The 17753-nt window shown below is 42.2% G+C and overlaps 2 protein-coding genes across 2 annotated transcripts; one reads left to right on the top strand and one right to left on the bottom strand.

The window, feature by feature from the left end:
* Window positions 1-1230: 1230 nt before the first annotated feature.
* LOC9270563 (GDSL esterase/lipase At1g09390) lies at window positions 1231-3466 on the bottom strand. The gene is made up of 2 exons (XM_015783298.3): window positions 3149-3466; window positions 1231-2441 (listed from the first exon to the last, which is right to left on the bottom strand). Exons 1-2 carry the CDS (start codon window positions 3381-3383, stop codon window positions 1579-1581), a joined length of 1098 nt encoding a protein of 365 aa, XP_015638784.1. The 5' UTR covers window positions 3384-3466; the 3' UTR covers window positions 1231-1578.
* Window positions 3467-8118: 4652 nt separating this feature from the next.
* On the top strand, window positions 8119-11293 carry LOC4337720 (nitrogen regulatory protein P-II homolog). The gene is made up of 7 exons (NM_001402480.1): window positions 8119-8391; window positions 8511-8556; window positions 8653-8680; window positions 8761-8848; window positions 9919-9986; window positions 10232-10301; window positions 10758-11293. The coding sequence occupies exons 1-7, from the start codon at window positions 8166-8168 to the stop codon at window positions 10868-10870; spliced, it is 639 nt and encodes a 212-aa protein (NP_001389409.1). The 5' UTR covers window positions 8119-8165; the 3' UTR covers window positions 10871-11293.
* Window positions 11294-17753: the final 6460 nt, after the last annotated feature.

Here is a 17753-nt window from a genome sequence, read left to right as displayed (position 1 = left end):
ATCACCATAGACTAATGTTTAGCCTACCAATTCAAGAGTAAACATTAGCTCTCAAAATTAGCCATGGGCTAATCTTCCAAATAGGGCCATGGTCTTGTGGTTTTTCTTTTTTGTGTTTGGATATAGAGATCACTATAGTGGTGTGGCATTTGTTTTTTTTCTACTGTAGTTTTGATAGAGAGAATTAGATTGTAACTTAGGACACTTGCAAAAGGATCAAGTTTTCTGAAAATTTTATTCCCTATACAAAATACCATCTACTTTGTGAAATGTAGACACAATAAATCTTATGAATAATTTTTCCCATTTGGTTTATCCGTTTTCTTTCTCCCAAGCTCAACTCATCCTTGCACCAATGAGTCCACCTAATATTAGCATCATCGGATGTTAGCATCGGTGCGAGCACACTAGATAAGAAAAATGAAATCCAATACTTGTTTGATATTGTAATGATGTGGCAAATTTAGCATCACCTGCAATAGACATGCCCTAAGCCAACAACAAGCACAAACCGAGTAATACTTAACATCGTTAGTGACTACCAAGTATGGGAGAGCCTATGTAGGCGGTAGAGGTTTCTTGGAAGGTGACGACCTTTGGTAGAATGAGAGAGACATAGCCAACGGCGCACTTAAGGGTACAAGGAATGGGAAATGGGTTATGATTGGCAACTACTAGCCGTCTGTTTTCTTACCGTTGTCCACTATGATAGACGTAGAGAAAAAATAATGAAGGTAATGAGGAAGAAGGGGGAAGATAGAAGAAGAGGAACATATTAAATTGTCCATTAAGACATATTAACCGATATTTAATCACTAAATTAATATATAACGTATATTATCAAACTTAAACTATAATTTTTTAAAGATGATGAGGAGACCGAAAACTAGCTGGATGATTTTGTGATTAGCGTTTGAGGATATAAACGAATTAATTAACTGTTATGAAATATAAAATGGATTTAAAGCATTTTCAAAGAAATTAGTATATAAAGAAAGCTGCGTAGAAATCGTCCAGTTCTGGGAAGTGTGTCGCATTAGTACTGTTAGTTTTCCAATCATATAATGGAGCACTTTTTACAATTCGAACTCGTTAAAAATGTTTGTTAAAAATATTCTAGCAACAAAATAAAATTCTACTAGTAGTTATGAATACCAAGCATGGAAGGGATCATATCGCATAGAACTACAGTGATCCATGCCATTAGCTATTTATAGCCGTTGGATCAAGTTTGGATACACGAGATCAAATTGCTGCGGTAATTTCAATAAAATAATTAAACAGTACTCTTCACTGTTTCGCTCCTCACATTTTACTGTTTGTCTCTACCATTTACCCCTAATAGTAGCAGAGGGTGTGAACCCAGCATGGAACTATGACATGTGCCCTTTTTATACGGCAATACATAAGATGCACTGTAAGATATGAATCGAGATTGTTCGCATTTTATTGTGACCGAAAGCAAATTCCAGTCATTTTATTCATCTAATTAATTTCTTAATTAATCACAGGTTAACATGCAACCTCGGTTAATTATCAACTTAATTAATTTGGTCGTCGGTGCAGAAGTCTTCTTCATCACTTGCAGAGCGCCTTGAGCTTGGTGCGCGGCGAGGAGAAGTCGCCGGAGAGTATCTTGCGGGCGACGATGGCGTTGGCGTCCTCCGTGTAGTGCACGCCGTCCCAGATGACGTGCCTCTCCCCCTCCGGGCACGCCGTCGCCGTCGGCTGCCCGCACGTCTTGAGGTTGGCGTAGTTGTACGGCGGCCCGCCATGGCCGCAGCACGCCATCAGCGGCCGCTCGAAGCCGTACCTGCTGTGGTTGGCGAACAGCTCGTACTTGATCGCGTACATGTCGGTGCACACCACCGTGGCGCCGTCCTCGCCGCCGCCGAGCTCCGCGGCGAGGCGTCGGCACGCGGCGGCGAGCTCGGCGTTGAACGACCTCGCCGCGGCGTTGTACTCGGCGAGGCAGCCGGCGGCGTCGAGCTCGTCGCCGGGCTTCTGCCGCAGCGCCAGCGTTTGGGGGAGGCAGCCGATGGGCCCCGTGTTGTACACCCAGAACTTGCGGGCGCCGCTCGCGCGCAGCGCGCGGACGGCGTCGGCGACCATGGCGGCGGAGGCGGCGAGCTCCCGCTCGACCTCGGGCAGCGTGAGGTTGGCGAGGAACGCGAGCGTGATGTCGTTCTGGCCGATGTCGATGGCGTAGACGGCGTCGCGGAACTCGCTCTCGGCGATCATGGAGCCGGCGCCGCGCGGCCGGAGCTCGCGGGTGCGGTTCTTGAAGTGGAGGAACTGGTTGACCTGCGTGTCGAGGCCGAGCGGGATGGCGCTCTTCTGCGTCACCGCCGCTCCGGCCACCGCGAAGTTGACGCCGGAGGTGAAGTCGGAGCCCGACGACTCCATGTACGGGCTCAGGTAGCTGATCTTGAGCTTCTCAGCTACACACATTCAGATGATCGAATGATCAGAGTTGATCATGAATTCATGATGTTGGTAGCTTTGATCCGTGTTTTAAATAACGGGTTAAGATATTTAATTAGAGGTATACTCTTTCAAACAGTTAATAATAAACTAAATTGTACTATATTTATTTTTTTAATATATGACACCGTTGATTTTTAATAAATGCTCGAACATTCGTTTTAGTCAAAAAGTTTTGTGTAAATATAAAAAAATTAAGTCGAATATTTAATAATAAATCAAATCATAATAAAATAAATAATGATTATATAAATATTTTAAACAACATGAATGATCAATTGTATTTAAAAAGTCAATGACGTCATATAGTATACTAGATAAATTAGCTAGACCTTGCTCAAACAATTATCTTCGAATATAGCGGCAGCTATATATGCTGGAGATTTGAAACCTGGCTTTGATAGTTTGATTGATTTGTACTCCATCTATTTTGAAATGTTTGACACCATTGACTTTTTAGCACATGTTTGACCGTTCGTCTTATTCAAAAACTTTTATAAAATATGTAAAATTATATGCCTACATAAAAATATATTTAACAATGAATCAAATGATAGGAAAATGATTAATAATTACTTAAATTTTTTAAATAAGACGAACGGTTAAATATGTGCTAAAAAGTCAACGGCGTTAAACATTTCGAAACGGATGGAGTAGTACTTACCGATAAAGTCGATGTAGAGGCGGCCGTCGGACCAGCGGCCGGTTTGGCGGTGGAAGAAGCGGCGGCCGGCGGGAGGGCCGAGGTAGAAGCCGAAGGCGGCGGGGAGGGAGCCCGTGTCGGAGTTGGAGTCGCCGAAGTTGAAGACGACGCACCTGCCGACGGCGATCCCCGGCAAGCCGCCGCACTGCAGGAGCATCAGCAGCAGGAGAGCAATCCTACTGCCTCTCATTCTCATTGCTAATCAAATTTTGCTAATTCTCGTAGTTATATTAGTGGTAATTTTGCTGGTACCTACCTAGCTGTCTCTTACTGATTTGGAGCTCTGATCGATCGATTGGAGCATTTGGCATTTTATAACCTGAAGATCTAGAGTGAGGGTGAGATGAGCAAGCAATTGACTTGACTTCAGCAATTTAATTTGCTTGCAAGTCGCCTAAGTAACTAAAAATAATTATTCCTATATACGGGGGAGTTGACATTTTACTGTCTGCAACGGAGAACATGTGCATTTAATTTGACCGCCCATGTGATCGTAGGCTCAGGCTCGTAGCGATGACTTACATACTCAGTTGCACCCATGAATTTAACGGAGTACTATAAGAGTGGAGAAGGGGATTGGGAAGATACGCAAAATGAGGTGAACCATTAGCGTATGATTAATTGAGTATTAACTATTTTAAATTTCAAAAATGGATTAATATGATTTTTTAAAGCAACTTTCCTATAGAAAATTTTTGTAAAAAATACACCGTTTAGTAGTTTGGGAAGCGTGCGCGCGGAATACGATAGGCTTTCTTACCCAATCCCCCAGGAACAAACGCACCCTAAGTTACTATATGGTGTAGGGTCATTTTGTTTTGGCAAAATCTGTTAAGGACACTCAAAGTTTTAGTCTTTGTTGTGAGACACTCAAAAAATATATATCTTCTCGTGGACACTATAAAAATGTGGTAATTAGCAGCTGGACACCCAATGCATTATTTTATTATTTTCGATGAAGATAGAGAGAGAAAGAGCGTTGAAAGTACCGAAATGCCCCTGGACATTGTTCTTCTTCCTGCTTCAGCTCTCTTTTCTTCTCTTCTCTTTATCAGCGAGCGAACGCGGCAGAGGGCGCCATATAGAGTGGGTAGACGCTGGTCGGGACGGCGGCGGGCGAAGGTGGTTCTTGACCGGTGGTGGTCTCCCCCCCCTCCCCCCCGGTGTGGCGAGGGCCGATGGCCTTCTCACTACTATGAAAACCATCTTTCGCGGTGGCCATTTTGGGTCTTCACTAGCGGAATTTAGAGCCGCCACAAAGCAAAGGGCAGTGAAGATCAAGATCTTCGCTAGCGGTTATCGACGGTCAGCAAAGAAATATTTTCACTGGCATCTTAAGTCAGCCGCCAGCAAAAACAAATTTTCGCTGGAGACAGCCGCCAGTGAAAGTTATCTTCGCTAATGGTTGCCTTATCAAGGCAGCCAGTGAAAATAGTTTTTGCTGGCGGTTGTGTTATGCTAACCGCCAGTAAAAATAATTTTCCATAAAAAAATAAATCCCTTTCTACCATCTCATCCAGAAAGTTGAAAAAAAATTGAAAATGGACATTAACATAGCATTCAAGCATCACAATATCAACACATTAACAAAAATTTGAACATCATTCAAGCATTACAACTATCAACAGCAGCAGCATTACAAGACATCGTCATCACAAAAATCCTACGGCCACCGTTGGCCCAAGCAAACCCATCGCCAGCGTCGTCGCACTCGAGGTTGCCGTCGTCGTCCTTGAAGTGGCCGTCGGATCCGCCTCGACGCCGCCGCTGCCGAGTTTCGTCGGCCTCCACCACCTCCATCTCGATGCCACCGCTGCCAAGCCCTGCCACCGCCTCCGCCTCGTCGCCGCCGTCGCCGAGCCACCGCGACGGGAGAGAGCCTCCCCGTGGTCCAGCGGCGGTAGATCTGCTCTCCCCGTGGCCCGGCGGTGGCGGATCCGCCCTCCCTACCCGTGCTCAAGCACCGCCGCCCGCATCGCACCATCCGACAGCATCGTCATTGTCGTCAGCTCCGCGCCGCCCGCCTGCTGTCACCGCCGCTGCGGCTGCTGCCCCCTCCCTCCAGCTAGATCTGGGGGAGGGAGGGGAGGAGGAGGAGGCCCTCCAGTCGTGGTTCATCTGCCCCCTCCCGTTGCCACACATCCGCCGCCCATGGCTCGGCCCGTTGTGGTCGCCGTCGTCGCCGTCGCCAGTAGGGGCGCAGGGAAGGAGGAGACGAGAGGGCGTGGGTGGGTGGGTTTAATTGTGGCGTGTGGTTTTAAATCGGGTCAAATTTTTGCGGGGCTCTGCTTTTCACTAGCGGATCTCTTAGTAGCCGCCAGCGAAAACGCCGATTTTCGCTGGCGGACATTTAAAAGGTCCGCCTCTAAAAATATAGTATTTTTTATGGCGGACCTCTTAAGTTGGCTGCCAGCGAAAATCGGTTTTCACTGGCGGTCCTATATCCCCCACCCCTCCTTATGTTTTTTATGGCGGTTTTAGCATATAACTGCTAGTGAAAATTACAGTGTGACGCCATGAAAAATTATTTTCTAGTAGTGCCTCCTCGGTGACACCATCTGTGCGCCATAGCTTCGCCTCTGCAACTAGGCCCCCAGGCCTCGGTGGCGGCTGCTCGGTGCCGACGCGCTGGGCGGGGCGGCGACTAGCGGAGCAGCGGCGAGCGATGGTGGTTCTCCTCCCCCGCGCGCAACGCGGGCTGCTGGCCTCCTCCTCGGTGACACCACCAGCCTAAGGGTGACCTCACCGTCCACGGGCCGTAGTTTCGCCTCTACAACTAGCCCCCCAGGACGCAGTGGCGGTTGCTTGGTGCCGACGCGGCCTCTTGTTGTCTCCTCTCTCGTGCACGTGGGTGCCGCCGTGGCCATGGCCATGTGGCTAGGTTCGTGGCCTCTGCTTCAGAGGAAGGCAGCGAGGAGACTGGAGAGCCGTCGGAGGACGAGGCGCAGAGGAAGTGGGAGGCGGAGATGGCGCGGCGGCTCAAGGAGGCCGAGGAGATGGAGGCGCTTTAGCGCACGGCCAAGGAGCGATAGAGCCAAGCCGTTGCCGAGGTCCCCTGACGAATTCGAGGAGGAGAAGTGCGAGTGCGTCCGCCGCCTAACTCCAGAAGCTTCGCCGGCCTACTCTACCCACCATCGCTCCGCCGGTCGGCTTCGCTCTGCTCCTCCTCTAGCCACCTCCTCCATTGCAACGTCGACCAGGGAGCAAGTTCGACTAAGGGCAAACTTGTCTTTAATGAGTGTTTATCTCTCCTATTTTGGTGCCGTGAGTGTCGGATAGCTAATTACCAGTTTTTGTGCCCAACAGCAAATTCACGTTCTTGCGGTATCTACCAGCTAATTACACATTTTTTCAATGTCATGTAACAAACTTTGCCCCTTGTTTTAAACCCATATATGATATAGGGTCTATATATTTAGTTAGTTACAATTAGATACTCTCATCATCCCAAAATAAACCAACCTCATATTAAAATATGACATATTCTAATACAATAAATTTGGACATCCTAGTATGAGGTTGGCTTATTTTGGGATGGAGGGAGTACGTACAACCCATTCATACCACACTCACATTAACATACACCTACAATATACCTCTTTTACACATGTTACCTCCACACAAACTCCAAAAATAGTGTGAAAATATTAAAGTTATCGATATTTATGTATTAGAAGTGACACATCATATATGTTGTCTCTTAATTTATTTATGAGTGAGTGATATGGATAAAATTGAAGGTAGTAGTCACCTCTATTATGGCACTTGTTGTAAATAATATTAGGTGGTTCCCCACACTTTCCTACGGGAATTACTAAGGGCCCCTTTGAATCGTAGGAATGAAAAAACGGAGGAATAGGAAAAACATAGGAATCTGACAGGAATGTAAGTGTAAAACAGAGGATTGCAAAATATAGGAAAAACACAGGAATGATCGTTTGATTGGACCACAGGAAAAACACAGGAATCGGATGAGAGAGATAGAGTCAAAGAATTTTTACCAAGAGGTTGGACCTCTTGCTAAAGGCCCCTTTGATTTGTAGGAAAAATGTAGGAATTTTGGAGGATTTTAATCCTATGAAAAAAAATCCTGTGAAGGCCTTTGAAACAAAGGATTGAATCCTATTCAATCCTTTAAAATTCTTATGGAATAGGTAATCCTATGCACATTTTGGAGGAAAGTTAGCAAGAGGTCTAACCTCTTAGAACATTTCCTCTGAGTCTATCTCTCTCATCTTATTCCTACGTTTTTCCTGTGGTCCAATCAAACGGTCATTCCTGTGTTTTTCCTGTGTTTTGCAATCCTCTGGTTTACAATTGTATTCATGTCAGAATCCTGTGTTTTTCCTATTCCTCTGTTTTTTCATTCCTACGATTCAAAGGGGCCCTAAGTTTCCTCCAAAACCTATATGCAACAAGCCATTCCATAGGAATTTTGTAGGATTTGGAAAACTTCAATCCTTTGAATCAAAGGGCTACGTAGGAAAATTTCCTGTAGGATTTCAATCCTATGAAAATCCTTCATAATTCCTTTGATTCAAAGGGGCCCTAAGTAATCTTAAATATGTCTTTTAAGTTAACAAAATTTTAGTTATTAACAACAAATAAAACTGGTTTGCCAAACTATATTTGGAGATAAAAAAAGTTTAGGAGACTTCATAAGTGATTGTAGATGAAATATTATGTTGTTGGCAAAGATTTGCAACAAGAAGCTTAAGATAGAACAAAGTATAAAAATCCATGGTTTATTAGCACTAATCATGAAACGGACTAGTAAATGATACCCACTCTTTGATACGGAAAGCACGCTTTTCATGCACACGACACGAACAAGCATGCCTCCGCTTTCTGAGAACGTTTACGTAACAACGAATAATACGCCTTCGCACTGACTTGTTCAGATCAAGTCAACTCCTAGCCGACGACGACTCACTAGTCTTCACGCTCCACATCCTCCTCCATCGCCGACGGTTCAATCATGTCGTCGCCGGCGACCGCCGCCGCCGCCGCCGCGTCCTGTGGCGTCCTCCGCCACCACCATCCTCCGGCTTCCCCGCGGCCTCCTCCCACCACCACCACCACCACCTCCCGCCTCCTCCTCGCCTCGCGCTCGCGGGGCCTCCAGCGGCCACTCCGAGTCAACCACGCGCCCCCTCGTCGCCTCCCGCCCACGGCCGCGCGCGCCCAGAGTGCCGCCGCAGCAGGTGAGGATCCCTCTTCGCCTCGCCATGATCCCCGAAATCGATCGAGATCGGTTTGTTGGATTGGTTATCGCTGATTGGGTCATCGTCGTCGTCGTCGTCGTTGTCTGTTCATTTTTCAGGGTACCAGCCGGAGTCGGAGTTCTACAAGGTGGAGGCAATCCTGAGGTGAAATTCGTTTGTGACCGATTAGTATCGTGATCCGTGTTGATTGTGATTACATTTTTTGGTTGCTGATGAAATGTGCCGGGTTGATTCTTGCAGGCCATGGAGGGTGCCTTATGTGTCATCGGTGAGTATAGTGTGTGTTACTGCTGTAAATCGTGTTCTTCCTGCACTCGAGCTGTTAGGTTGGTCAATTGGGGTTTGCAGGGTTTGCTGCAAATGGGGATCAGAGGCGTGACGGTGTCCGACGTGCGGGGTTTCGGCGCACAGGGCGGGTCAACTGAGAGGCATGAAGGTATACATGCTGGCTCTGCTCATGGTTTTATCATTGCCTATTTTTTTTAGTGTTGGTGGTTGTTTGTAGTGTGTAGAAATTTCATCCTGTTGATTGTGAGCCTAGATTTGTAGTTACGGATACGTTTCGTAGGGCTAGCAATGCGATAGAATGGATATACCTGAATCTGCTCACCGGTTTCCACTGAATAAACTGATCAAAAATTGTTGATGCGATGTGTTCCATTTTGTATATTGTACTTTGATTTCTACCGTAGTTTGGAATAGGATATTGCTATGTCTGTGCAATGACAGACGACTTCTGTCCAGAATGGGGATTGCTCAACTCATAAAATTCCTCGCATGGTTTGTACCATTGTATGCTTCCAGTTAAAAAGATAAGGTTCGCCTGTTGGAGCCTAGATGAACTGAGAGCACCCTGCTAGCCCTTACGATTGGTAAAGTTGTGCTCTTGTCTCAAAGAGGCATTCTAGCAGCAGCATCTTGTGTTGTACTCTGTTACAACACCTAGGTATTATCGAGCTTGCCAGAAATCTTGAAGGTCTCCACGTGCAGAGTGCAGTAAAGTAGCAAACTAAAGGGCTGCTGATGTATCCAAGAAGTTGATAGCACAGGCAGACTGCACTTAAAATGATGCCTGTTCTAATCATACCTTCCATAGTCTCGCTCCTGAGAGCTTCAAAGACGGGTTACAGCCAAAGATGCACACAATATCCTCATTATCTTCAATATGCTTTAAATGCCACTGGTGCAAGGAGCAACTGGGCACTGGCATAAACTATCTGTGCACATACTTGAATCAACTACTATCACTATTTTTATCCAAATAGTTTGCTGCGGTTATATGATTGGAAAAGAAGCATGGATTTGGGAAATGTTAGGAATAAGAAGATTACTGTGATAAGGGAGGGTAGTTTAAGCATTTGTATCAATAGCAACATTGGCATGTTAATTATGGTTCAAAGAAGTTTTGGTCTCTGCACAACTGAGCATGCATGTATGCTTGTATTATTGTGTGAAGGCTAGATTAATCTGTACTGATGGTGCTCCTTTTTTTTTGTTGTCGTGCAGGGTCAGAATTTGCAGAAGATACATTTATTGATAAAGTTAAGATGGAAATAGTGGTGTCCAAGGATCAGGTGATTTCTTCATTACTATTTTGTAATGTTGAAATTTGAAAAAACATATACCTAAACTTTCCCAGTATTCATCCGAGATCATTGACTATGTGGGTACGATCACTACTACTACATTTCTAAACATGTTTTGCTGTCCCTCCGTGATATTATTACTGCCTGTTCTGCATGTTTTTGTGACAATTTAAAAACAACAGCTTAAACAGCCTATTCTTCTTTCTTTCTTTTTCCCTTTTGGCATTCTCTAGGTTGAAGCTGTTGTTGACAAGATAATTGAAAAGGCAAGAACAGGAGAAATTGGTGATGGAAAAATATTTTGTAAGTGCATGCTGTTTCTGATGACCTTTTATTGCTCTGTTGTTACGTTCAGATCATTTCCCAGTTTCCCACTGTTCACCTTTGTATCAAAGTGAGCTTCTATTGCCCTGAGCAGGCATCTATCGAGTTCTGTTGTTTCTCTTCATGTGCTCTATGTATTTTATCTCTGACATAAAGAAAATATATGTAACTTAAAAATATTGAGTATCAATTGCACTAGAGCATAGAGTAATCTAATCAGGCTTTCACCATACCATTCTGGAAAAAAAATTATTTAAAATTGATTTTTCAACAGAGGCAGCTACTATAACGAATTTATCGACATGCCAACATAAACGCCCTTTCAATCCTAAAGGCACTAATGTTCCGTGCAACCAAACGTCGCATTCTTTTGCATATATCATGTAATGTTTCTCTGCTATTACGCCTGACTTGTATGGTGTTACATTTTCTCAGTGATACCCGTGTCGGACGTGATCAGAATACGCACCGGCGAACGAGGGGAGCGAGCGGAGAGGATGGCCGGAGGGCTGGCGGACAAGCTGTCCTCAGCAATGCCGATCTCATGAGAGAGCATGTTTCCTGTAGGTACCACTACTGCACTCCCCTGTTGATTAGTGATGATGATGATCATGCCTGTGTGAACTCCAGCAGCAATAATAAAGCTGGAACGTAATGCCCCTCCAGTCCAGGGCTCCAGGCATCTTACACTGAAAATGTTGTTGCCAGAAACAAACTCATGAACTGGATTTCATTATGAACAAAGATGGGGGAAATTCATGTGAATTCTGCCAGAATTTGATGGGTGATGGGCAGAAGTAATTCTAGATTGGGCTGGGCTTTTGGGCTTGATGTGGCCCACTTCAACAAGGCCCAAACCACGGAAATGCTAGAAGACACTAGTTACTGGAAGCATCGAGAAACATCCAACAAGGTTTGACCGTTTGACTCCTCTCAAAAAAAGAAGAAGAAATAAAAAACATGTTTGACTACATGAGCCGTACGTGACAGATACTGGTACATTGCTGCACGATGCCACTTGTGCAAGTACACGGTTGACCGGCCAGAATTGATCAAGGTAGGTACAGGTGCAATTTTAGCCGCAGCTGGTATCGTATCGTACGTGTCGTCGTCACCACGTACTTGCTACAGCCTGCCACGTGTACATATACAAGCGTGCGATTTTTTTTGGCACGGTGACGTGTCAATTCCTGACGTGGCCACACGTACTACGGGTTCGAATGTTCGATACGATGCGGCTTCTCGCTAGGGTATGCTAGTACGACTGTAGTGGATAATACACGGTTCTTAGCTTGCGTCATTTTTTCTTTGGGTGACTCACAGCATCACCCAGAGATCTAAGCAACTTATTTTAGCAGCTAAATGGATTTGTTTAGAGTGATAGCTTTAGCGGCGAAAATCAAGGGGTCAAAAACTAAGTCCTAGCAAAAACAAAACAATTCCGGTTCATTGAAAATAAAAATATTTAGAGCGATCATTGTATATTTTGTATATTGATCCAATGAGTGGCATTTGCATACTTTATTAGATTTATCTATAGATGATAAAAAGGGAAAGAAATAAATTATAAAAGAATTTGAGATCTATGTATTCACATTTAGCTTGTATCATCTTCGTTTTTTTGTTTGACGTTTTGATATCAACATAATTTCTAATAGGACCATGCACATATACTTTATCATTACTTTTTTCAACTACATAGGAAGTATTTTCTAGGTCAACTATACTAATATCATTTTTCCTAAAAAAATATTTTTGTTTATCAAATCCTACTACTCCATCCTAGAATATCCGGATACAAAGATATAAGTTGTTATATTTTGGAACGGATGTAGTAATATTCTCTTACATACTAATGAATTTAGATTTTTTTTCTCTGGTACATCAATGTAAAATTAACTCGCTAACTAATTAAGCTCAAAATCATGGATCATGGCTGATGTAAACACAACAAGTGGCTAGCTTGCTAGCTTTGGACTAAGCTATACACTATAAGCTATCCATCTACCTACCTAATAAGCTAACCTAGCCAAACGAAGACTGAAGTCTAAAGAGTCCTCCAGTCAAGCAAGCAAATTCAGCAAAACTCGCACATTTGCCAATTGCATCCATGCGTGCTGGATTTTTCACATTTTGATCCTTTTAAAAAACTTATTTCATAAATAGACCCCTGAAAAAACTTATCCCAGAAATGGTCCTTTTTGGGCGCCAGAGTGGCTGTCGCCGTCATCCAACGGGACGGCGCCAGCCTCTCTGGCGCCGTCCTCCTGCCACCGTGGCGCACGCGAACTGACGTGGCAGGAGGAGGGCGCCAGCCATGCTGGCGCCGCCCCAGGGAGGAGGGCGCCAGCATGGCTGGTGCCGCCACCTCCATTCCTGTTTCTTTGTATAGAGTTGCAACGGTGTCATTTTTATTTTATTTTTTTGGATGTTTTTTCACACTCAGGATCACGATACAACCAACCACAAAAAAAAAATTAAACTCGAACTACCACTTAGCTAAGTCTGAAAATATCTAGCATACCACTTAGTCTACTTTGCACCTTCACTCAAATTAGACCATAACTCCTTTAGTAAAACCCTTTGATCAGCATGTTAAACATAATGTACTCTACCACTATATAAATTACTTAATCTAATTCAAAATATAACCACATGAAATGACATATAAGTTAAACAGTACATAGAGATGCAATTTTTTTTATTTCATTTTTTTGATATTTTTTTCACACTTAGGAGAACATAGGAACCAACCGTATAAAAAATAAACTCAAACGGACAAAATATGTGACATGTAGAATTTTCCAAAACTCTACCGAAACGGACAAAATATGCCATCTATTAAAATAGGCGTAACTTTCTCATACGGACTCGGAATCAGGCAAATAATATATGAACGGACATCTACAGAAAAAGTTACATCCGATTCTCCCCCGCTTTGCCGGGTTTGGCGATATTAAAACCTCCAAATTCCGCTTGCAAGATTATGTTTTCGAGGAGAGAAGTTTTTCGGTGGAGCTTTGGAAAATTCCACATGCCACATATTTCGTCCGTTTGAGTTTATTTTTTACGTGGTTGGTTCCTGTGAGTTCCTAAGTGTGAAAAAATATTAAAAAAAATAAAAATAAAAAAGTTGCACATCTCTCTCCTCTACACTAGTTCGGAGAGAGGAGAGGAGAGGAAAAATTCTACATGTCACATATTACGTCCATTTGAGTTCAATTTTTCTATGGTTGGTTCTTGTGTGTCCCTAAGCGTGAAAAAAATATCAAACAAATAAAACAAAAATAAAAAATTTCGGGGGGGGGGGCGCCAGCCACTCTGGCGCACTCCCCCTAGCCACCTCAGCATCGCCCCGCCACGTCGGCGGTGGGACGGCGCCAAAGAGGCTGGCGCCGTCCTGTTGAACGACGGCGCCAGCCACTCTGGCGCCCCAAAAAGGACCGTTTTTGGGATAAGTTTTTCTAGGGATCTACTTGCGAAATAAGTTTTTCAAAAGGACCAAAATGTGAAAAATCCAGTCCATGCGTGCTTGCATGCCTTTAATTTCTCGAGTTGAAACAACTTTTTTTGCAACGAGTCAACAACAATCTGCTCGATCTGCAAATCCATCGATGATCGATCGATCGCCATGCATGTTCGATTTGATCGATCGTGTACACGAGTTTGATGGTGACATGTATAGGATAAGCTTGGCAGGCGAGATCTCGATCTTAATACGCGTTAATTTCTCTTAATTAATCCAGTCAATTAACTATATAAAGCAGCTACAAGTTCATAGCTACAAGTTCACAGCTATATGACCAATAGGCTGTGAATAATTTTTTTTAGTGTTGTAGCAAAGCATCTGCGGTAATGACAAGAACACGGTTGAGTCGATTTTGTTTGTATAATTAATCACAGTTTTTCTTCTGCCTTTTTACCTTTCTATCTGCCACTGTGCATTTGACTTTTTGACAGTTTGACATCGATCATTTGTGTGAGATATTTTTTGTCTCCTTGATCAAGTAATGGTGCTTTCTGATCTCTCGGTTGATTTTTGTAAGGATAGTTTTGAGTCATTGCGATCTGAAAACTTTAACTGTTAAGTTGTCTTATAATGTACCGTGGGTAGCAATGTCGGAATAAATAAAAGTGAATTCGGGGAAGCAGCTTTATTAAGATGACGGAACTATATATATATAAGGAAGTGAATGGAACTATGGACGTGACTCCAATCTACTAAGGTTTAAATCCTAATATCGACAATTGGATGCTATGTGCATAAGCCATAGGTTTCTCTAAATGTAAGTGAATTCTAGTGATAGCCCAATGGTTCTATGTTTTTTCACAAAATTTACATACAATTCGGCTACTCCCTCTAGTGTTATAATTCTTGATATTTTGAACAATGGCATGGTCTCTAAAATTTACCACTGACTATGATTTTCTATATTATAATATGTAAAAAAGTGTTTAATTTTATTTAAGTATTTTTTAGACCAATCTACATATCATGTTTTAGTGTCTTCAAAACAAAAATTTTAAAAGGCATTGATAGTTAAAGTTCAAATTGTGTAACATCAAACTTCTTCAAAACTTAAGAACTATAGAGCCAGAGGGACTAAATGTTTAGTAAAAATAAAGTTTAAATCTTGAAATATATGCGTATTATGAAAACCATCAGAAGGATATAGCAGTTTTTTTCATTGATATGAAGCCAAATATAATTAACTGTATTTTTCATCAAAAAGCACAATTTATCAAGTGCGTTATTCTGAAATTCTGACGAGCTCATGCGCCTTCCAGAACTCCAAACCCCTGAAATTAAGGCGGGAAATAATGAGACCAATGAAACATCATATAATTACCTCTTGAGTCCTCATTTCTAATCAAAATTAACCTGCCTATTGTCATATTGATGGTAACACATGTGTACTACATTTTTCAAAGAGCTTTAACACATGTACTACATTTTTCAACTTTGTGATAGCTACACAAATGTACAATTTCAACCTCAGATGCACTCATGCACGCATGCACATTTCCATACATGGCCTTGCTAGTATTCACACACAACACAATCTAGCATATATAGCCGGCTTAATTAATGGAATTTGTAAGATATGATTATATAGCTGTCATGCATCCCATATATTTCCCGTTGTACAATTTTAGGTATTTATGAATTACTGTTAAAACATCAATCAAAATTTGAACAGCAGTGATCAATAGTGGCAAGAAAAAAAAACGAAAAAAATAATTAGGGATCACACATAGCACACACCCTGTTGGTAGGGGAGCATGAGAGAGACTGATGATGTGCAATTCAGCTTCACCTTTTTGGGTCTCCTCTTCTCTACTTTCTAGCTGAAAAATTCTTCCTTTTGCAACTCATCAGACAAAGTCGTATGCTTGTTCATCTTGCTAACTAGGCTAGAAGAATAATGATTAAAACCGGGCTTTGCAATTGCAACGGCCGGCATGCACCACTAAAGAAGCATATACAGTTTAATTAGCTCTTAGCTAGATCTTTTTTTGGGCTGGTAAAAGGTCTTTGAATTGTCGACTACTTAATCGTGGCAGCAGCTGCTTTTTGAACCGATTGATCGAATGAGCCGTGTTGATTTGATTTTGTGCAGTGACTGATGACAGCAACAACCTAAGCCTCTTAACTCATAGCACGTAATCCTAATTAGTACTAGGGCTTTTTTTTCTCTCTGAATAACTGAATGGCTGAATAATTTTGTGATAGCTATTTGAGACAAATGAATATATTAACTATCGCAAAGTTGAAAAGTGAATTTAAAACAGTTTTCTTAAAAAAATCACATATAAAAAGTATTTACGAAAATCGTACCACTTATAAGTTCGAAAAATGTGCTTTTGGTTGCATCCTTTAGACAAGATGTTTTCAGCTGGTTTTCACACCCTAGCAAAGAAATCCTCCTGCTGCGCATGTTCAGCCGTTAACCTGATAGGATATCAGCTCCAATTTGGAACTACCTCTATTTTTAATATATCGTTGTTGACTTTTTGACATGTTTGACCATTTGTATTATTCTTTTTTACAAACATAAAAAAATATTTGTCAGTTCTTTTGGTGATAAATCAAATCACAGAGGTATTTGTCAGTTGTCTTGTTTCTTTTTTCTTATTTGTTGTTAATCAGTCGCTTAAAATTATCTTGGTAGTTTACGATGTTAATTAATTAGCTAATTAGCTAGAGAATCTGTTTGCACGTGTGTTGGCATAGATATATATGATGCATATTTACACTGTTCAATTAGGAAATTGACATATTCAGTTTGGTCGCCAGCCACTTTCTACCAACTTCACTGCAGATCAGTCCTCCAATTATTCGCCACAAAATATATAGATTAGATGAGAATGTTAGTTACATTTTTTCTATATCACCAAACCGAATATACAGGAACATGCTAGCTTCTACACACACTTTATTGATGTGTAACATCCCTGAATAATCCTACCCTCTAATGCTGAGGATTAGACTAGCTACTAGGGAGATATTTGTTGTGGATTAGTCTACCTAGCTATGCACCTAGCTAACATTGTAGATAACTAGAGAGAGAACAATCCACCAATTTTGTTTGGTCTAAAACATAAAGTAGAGAGAGTGATAACAATCCACTTCCTAAGCTAATACCATTTTAATTATGTTGATTAATCTGATGTCTCAACAAGCTAGCTTGGCAGACAACTGCTTTGACTCATGCATGTTGCATTACCCCAGCTATAGCAGCCATTTCTAGCTTTGACAACAGATATTATTGTTAACACTGCAATGTTGAAAAACCAATTAATTCTCAATATGCTTGATGTATCATCATCATTTGGCATCTTGTTTCATCTTATAATTGGTGACCCTACTTCATGTTTCCCAAGTGTATAACCAGGTCAAGAATGGCACAATCAAAACTTTGCATATAGTGTTAATGTGAGTCGCCTAACATGACAATTTTATAAGAATAGATCATGAAACCAAAGTCAGACTAAACCTGTAGCTAAGCCTCTGCTAAGTCCTCACAATCCTAACACCAACATGCGTGCATGGTCAACCAATTAACATATATATTTGTTTGTATCTGTCATGCATTAGTTCTATGAAGAACAAAAAATGTTAGATTAATTCTCAAGTCAAACAGTGAGTTGACTTAAGAACATTCGAGCAACCAATTGTTCGATGGAATAGTTGAATTTATGCTAATTGGGTCCTACCATCCGACGTTAGTAAACGAGTTAACATGGCATAAAGTTGGTCTAAACTCTAAAGTAGCAGGGCAATGACAACATGCAGGGCATTGAATCCATTGCACTACTACACTGGTCAAAATATTGTAAAGAATAAGATGGAGACAAAGTGGATTATTAAACTAACAACCACGTTTGAGAATTGATATCTCCTGGTGGTCAAAGAGGCTGCAGCTCACG

The sequence above is a fragment of the Oryza sativa genome, chromosome 5 (genome assembly GCF_034140825.1).
Source record: "Oryza sativa Japonica Group chromosome 5, ASM3414082v1".
NCBI lineage: Eukaryota > Viridiplantae > Streptophyta > Magnoliopsida > Poales > Poaceae > Oryza > Oryza sativa.
Note: the sequence above shows the minus strand (reverse complement) of the source record. Positions and strands in the feature narration are given on the sequence as shown.